This window comes from Solanum dulcamara, chromosome 7 (assembly GCF_947179165.1).
Source record: "Solanum dulcamara chromosome 7, daSolDulc1.2, whole genome shotgun sequence".
In the NCBI taxonomy this organism is placed as follows: Eukaryota; Viridiplantae; Streptophyta; class Magnoliopsida; order Solanales; family Solanaceae; genus Solanum; species Solanum dulcamara.
The window spans coordinates 28,121,023-28,127,724 of record NC_077243.1 but is presented as its reverse complement, the minus strand read 5'-3'; the positions used below and the strand labels follow the sequence as shown (position 1 = coordinate 28,127,724).

General features: G+C 32.3%; 1 protein-coding gene across 1 annotated transcript; it reads right to left on the bottom strand.

The window, feature by feature from the left end:
* Positions 1-3,483: 3,483 nt before the first annotated feature.
* On the bottom strand, positions 3,484-6,234 carry LOC129895934 (uncharacterized protein At1g28695-like). Its single transcript, XM_055971723.1, has 3 exons — positions 5,957-6,234; positions 5,498-5,875; positions 3,484-4,076 (listed from the first exon to the last, which is right to left on the bottom strand). Exons 1-3 carry the CDS (start codon positions 6,098-6,100, stop codon positions 3,576-3,578), a joined length of 1,023 nt encoding a protein of 340 aa, XP_055827698.1. The 5' UTR covers positions 6,101-6,234; the 3' UTR covers positions 3,484-3,575.
* Between the last annotated feature and the right edge of the window lie 468 nt (positions 6,235-6,702).

Here is a 6,702-nt window from a genome sequence, read left to right as displayed (position 1 = left end):
ACTTGTAAGTCTGAGTCTCTGAATCTCTACCACGGTTGCTCACCACAGTTAGTAATGCTTAACACGACCCATGATAGCCTCCGTGGTTAGCTCTTGGTGCCAATTTTCTGTAATTTCTGAGTTTTTATCCTTTTGATCCTTTGTTTAGGACCCTCCACATTTTTTGGAGTCTTACAAAGAGTTTCCAATTTTCTTTTTGAGAAGCTGTGTAATTTATTTTTGAGATTAGAAAAACATACCTTGGCATCATCTTGTTCTGAGTCTGAGCCTGCCATGAGAGTAGGAGTAGTTTCTTCTGTTTCTTGAATAGTGGCATTATCAGACTTTGTTCCCTCTATGGTAGAAAGTGTTGTTTTAGGAACTTTATCTTCTTCTGATTTAATTTCAGCGTGACTGATAGCTAGAAGGGCTATAATGTCTTCTTCTTTTGCTTCAACCATAGCAAGTAATGATTGGTTCTGAGAATCCTCATTATCTGACTCATAATTGTGTTCTCCTATAGCAGCTTGAGCTCTTTGAACAATATTATCAGCTTCTTGTGAGGTTATCTTCCTATGTAAGGGAGGAGTGGGCTCCTTAATCTAATGTTCAGCTTTCTCTACAGCAGCCTTCTTGTGTTTTATCGCTTATAATGGATAAAATTTTATGAAGTGACCAGGACTGCCACACTTGTGACAAACTTAAACATCCTTTTTAATATTCTTGGAAGGCTTCCTTTGAAAGTTTTGACCTCTTTTGAACATCCTTTGAAACGTCCTGGTGACTAGTGTCAGGTTCTCTTTTTCATAATCAGTAATTTCAGCTGTCTTGAGAGATATGGTCTTGTCTTTCCTTTTAGTCCCAATGTTCTTTTCTTGTTTTTTATTTAACTCATAGGTTTTTAAATTTCCAATGAGTTCATCCATAGACAGAGTGTCCAGATCCTCAATTTTAGCCTTTTTTTATAGTTGTTGTCTCTTTATGAGCTGTTTGTAGAGTGTCTCATATTTGCTTTGTATCCTGACAAGAGGAAATTATGTTGTACTAATTAGGTCCAATGCCACAGATTAGAATTTTTCTAGCCTTAGAATTGTTCTAAATAGTTAAGTTATCAACAACAACCCATTCATGTCTCTCTTTGGGCACTTGGCCTTTTCCATTAGCAGAAGTCTTCATGGGAATTATAGGTCCGTCTAGAATAACATTCCACAGATCAACATTTTTACCTATGAGATGATCCATCATCCTATTTTTCCACCAACCATAGTACTTACCATTGAACAAAGGTGGTCTGGTTTGAGAAGAACCTTCATTTGCGATTGGAGGAGTTCCATGCTATTGAATCCTTTTGAAAAGTTTAGTCTTTCATGAAAGGACCTGCTCTAACACCAAAAGAAGAAAGTTGATGCCTCCAGCTTTATCCTAGGAACCAAGTTCTCAAATTAATTCAATTCTGGAAAGCAAATAATACACAATCTTTACTTGGAAAACCTCCTTTTCTCAAAGAGTAAAAACCACAACCCCAAATCCAACATTTCACTAAAGTTTTATGATTACAACTTAATAATCAAAGGAATTAAATCTATCACCTAACTCAAAAATTCACTCGAATTGTTTCTAACTCAAAATACTCCCAAGAAGCCAAACCCACTTGTTGTTACAAACCTCACAAAATTCTCACAAAACAAAAAACTATGTTGTAAACAACTTAGTCCTAAAAACCTTCACAATCACCTTGCTTGAGTTCTCCTATTGCTTGAAACAAAATTGCTTCTTTACGCGTGCAACAGGTGATTTGAGACTGCCCACATCTTCATGCTTTTATAGTTGTAAAATCATGTCCTTCTCCTTGTTGGACAGTGTTTTCTTGTTCTCTTCTTTTTGGCTATACGATCACTTTTACTTGTTCTTTCCTACTCTATTTCCTTGTTTGACTTGAACAATTGCCTTTTTTCAGTTATTTCTATAAATATTCATTTATCAAAAATAGGTTTTAGCCATATTATCAAAACTTGTTCAACAAGGTTTACTCTTCATTTTGTATGTATTAAATGAAACCGAATAAAATTAGATATTTTCGACAGACTGGCAAATACATATTCTCTAAACAAGTGAATGCATATATATACATACATACACATTCTATGATTGTGTAGAACCCTTTCTTCAAGACTTGTGTTTTTCACCAATATTGACGGCCTAAACTCTACAAGCATGTAAAGCTACTAAAAATATATCCAAGATCTATTTTCCATGAGAATTAGTCCCTTTTACAGATGTGGAAATCCTTTTCCTATATTGAAATCAAATTTGAAATCCTAAAATAATTAAATTGTCCGCTGACTCATTTACGATCCAATCCATGATAATACATTGATCTATGACTCATAAATTGCCTTTAAAGTGGTTGTAGATTGGCTTCTCGAGTTTCTAGTCTTCACTTTGTAGATTGACTTGTGGCATATAGATTGATTCACGATTCATAAGTCCAGTTGTAGGTCCCTTTGTCAACTTAGTCATCTCTTCATGTATGGGTCATGAATGAAACATACAATCATACTTTGCTTCGTGACTTGACCAAATCTGTAGGTTATTTTTGATATATTCTCTTAATATTTTTCCGACCTAATCTACGGTCTGTGATTTCATCCACAATCATATATCACCTTTTTCTAGCAACTTTCTATTTTTTTTCTAATTTTGGCCATTTTAACTTCTAAAACCTATAATATAGAATTTTAATATTAAAACACATAAAATTTTGGCCATTACTCTTGTGTAAGGTTCATTATATGTAAAAATTCAAATAAAGGACATAAAGTGTACTCTTATTTCAAGACACGTCAAAGTTAGAAAACATTCGCAAGAAATTTTCCTTGAGTTAATCTTATCAACATTTTTTTGCATAAGTTCACCATGTTCTTCATTATTTTTTCTTATGAAAATTGAGTTCATTTGAAAGAAAATTCTCTTGTTGACTATATTATTGAATTCACAAGATTCGATAAATCTTAGAAGTGAACCTTAAACAAGAGTAAAACCTTAGGAAATAATCTTACACCTATCTCTTCTAATGTCCTAGTTCGTCTCATTGTTAATTATCATTTATTGATCGTTTCTCGATTATCTCGTGGGTGTTTTACTTATTTAATTTTCATTTGCAGCACTTGTGGTTAATAACCATCTCAACAATAAGAAATATTTTCCTGAATAGAAAATCTATTTGAGACCAATCCCTATGAACACAATGGCTTTTATAATAAATTATCTTTGACACGCACAAGCGTTGTTTTCATGCATAAGTTTGCACTTGTCAAGTTTGCTTTTAGTTTCCCTTTTTATTATAACATTAAGAGTACAAGAGAAAAGTTTGTGTCCTTTTATTAGATCTTCTCAAAGTATAAGAGCAAATAAATGTGACTATGCTATTGCAGTTCTTAAACACAAATTAGCATTTGAAAATATGTAATCCTATTATTCATTTACAAAAGATACACTGCCTTGCTACAAATCCACAAGAATGATTTGAAAGAAAAAAAAATTGTAACCATATAACTGTTATGTTTCTCAACATAAGATATGATCATACAATATCATCAATTTTGCCAAGAATTCCGACAGTTATCATGGGGCGTCCACTGAAAACTCAACGTCTCATTCGTGGTGGCGCTCATAAACCTCTTCCAATCATGAATGACTGTTGTTAAATCAGCCATTTTGGCACTAATTCTTCTACAACAATTGGAATGAACAGTAAAAACAACCTTAACATCCTTGCTATTTTGACAAAATCCGCTAAAATAAATAGTGTCCAAGAATCTCAATTTAAGGCCTAAATTTCGTAATATTCCTTCACGTATTAGGTTCTGCAGAACATCTTGTTCTTTTAATCCGGTGGAATTGTCTTTCTTCGCGTACCAATTATCAAACAAAGCGATAGTTTTGCTGTTTGATCTGATCATGTAGAAGCCCGTGTTAATTGGATTGGCCTCGGACCATTGGTCGCCGTTGAAATTATCTGTGCTAATTTGCAAGTCTATGGATTTGTTGTGGCTCAAATTTGGGAATGGATTTCTGAGCCATAACACATCAGCGTCCTGTTCAATACCAAATAAGTAAACAATAATCAGCTTATTCAACTTGACAAAAATGATTTTGCTTAACATTAAAGTCAATTCAGAATATAATGGAATTGTATTAATTAATTTCTACTAGCAAAACATAGCCCTCTGGTTATATATGTGGCATACTATCTATTTCTTTTCTTTAATAGAAAAGGGTAAAAAAAAAAAAAAGTCCTGCACTATCACAAAAAATTTAAATATAGTACTCCATCTATTTTTGTTATATATATATATGGTTACATTTTTGGCTTATTTACTCCTTTTGACTAACGGTCAAACTGAATTAAAAATATATATTTAAATTTCACGTGATGTTTTATTACTTGTGCAGTTTTGAACTCTGACTTCAATTAAATAAATTTGCCCGTCTGATTTTCTCATGACTTACCCGACTCAAGCCATTACAAGAATTTATTATTATTTTTAATTTATACTCTTCAAATTTATTTTTTTGTGAAAAAACCCAACCTCCCAAAGTCGTTTTTTTTTTTCAAAATAAAAAATAAAAATCATGACAAGACCCGACCTTCAGAGGTCGGTTTCTACAAAAAAGCAAAATAAAAAATAAATTCAAAATCGACCTCTGTAGATTGATAATTTGTGAAAAAGATGAAATCATCTTCAGATGTTGGTTTGCGTTTTCTCCATTTTTTGGCACAAAATAATGGACATCTGAAGGTTGATTTTGTTATAATTAATTTTAAAAATATTTTTTTAATAAAAAACAATTATTTTATGTTTTTCGGATGGGTTAATATTTGGGTCGAGTAAGTCAGAATCAGGTGGGTGAATAAATATAATTGGGATCAGAGTTTATAATTATATGAATAATATCATATTATGTGAAATTTAAATAATTTTTTTAAAAATTTAATATTGACTATTACTCAATCAACATGAATGAGCCAAGAATGCTACTAAAGGCATATTAATAAAAATAAGTAGATGAAGGATATATTTAGATCTTTGTGATAATCTTAAACCACTTTTTGGCCCTTTTTCATTTCTTTATTTAGCGCGGCTAAGTTCTTTAAAAATTCTGCAAGTTTTCTAATTGGTGACAAATCCTACACTTGAATGGTCTTATATTCGGCCGCGTGGGGCAACACATAACACAACGGAGTGCCAACTCTTTTTTATACTAATGTAAGGTTATTTGAATAGGACTCTCCTCCATTTCAAAGATTTTGAAACGGAGGGATATCTATTGGCTAACATAAATTATTTTACAAGATGAGTGTATTTTAACGCATTTTATAGATCATATCTAACTTTATTTCTCCGATTGTTAATCTTGCTTTTTATGAACAATTATCTATATCCAAAACAATATATAGTTATCGTTGTTTATCATATTGCAAGTTATTATGGTAACATAAATGAATGCTGTTTACCGTGAAGATGAAGCTATAACCACGTTTTAGAACATCTCCTAAGAACTGGGTTCTTTGCCACATCATCTTTATAAAGTCTTTTGACATATAGAGTTTCTCTCCGACAAAATCCACACCGTCTGTTTGGAGTTTGTAACAATGAAGATGGAGGAACTTGCACCTTCTGTAAGACATTTGATCCATCGCCACGATCAAAAGATGTTTGATTAAATCCTCGGTACCTTCTCCGAGCCAGAAACCATCCAGGAAAATATCTAACATCGGCTTATCCCCCTCCACATAGGCTTTGTTTAGAATCGCGATGATTACAGTCTTGTCCTCCGTTGATGCTCTAGCCAATGCTTCTTCAAGCTCATCTCCGTACATTTTCATGTTAAACTGGAATTAATGCATATATAGTCATTGATGAATACTTATTAAAAAGAGAGGGAAAAAAAAGAAGTATGATTAATTGCTTACAGTTTTTGAAGGTTGAGTAGGATATAAATCAAAATTGTTGCTCTTAGGAGAAGAGGTTAACAAGAGAATATATAATAACACTATGGAAAGAAGTATGTACACAATATAGCGATAGTATGCGTTGATGGAATTCATAAAATCCATCGAGCAAATTGAACACAAGACTGACTTCGGCTATTTTCGTTTTATTAATCTCGATCACAATTGCGGGAATGAGATGAGAAGGGGAATTAAGAAAGGATGACTAGTTGCGTAGTTTTAATTGTACTTCCCATTGGTTTTGTACTTCTCTTTTGTTTGTTCAACTACGTAACTAGTAGGGAATCCTATAAATAGCCCACGAAATTTTTTATTGACAAATATTGTAAGGAATTTTCAAATTGCGTGTGCTACTAATTAAATAATTTGTTTATTGAAATGCAATGTATTTAATTCATAAAATAAACTTTAAATATCACTAACATGAGTTGTAGTGGGATGAATTGGATTCCTCCTTCCATTGATCAGCAGTCTTGGGTTTAAATCCTGGGTAAGAAAAAAAAATTGTTTGAAGCATCCTTTCCAAAAATAGATCTTACAATATGTGAATTAAATTAATCGTGCTTCAATGCGAGTATCGATCATCAGAAGAAAGAAAAATATTCAAATTCAGACTCTAGAAGAGTTGTCAAATATATATATTATACCATGTGATGGACTTTTCTCACATTTGTAAAATGTTACTATAACAGAATATAGAATGTTCA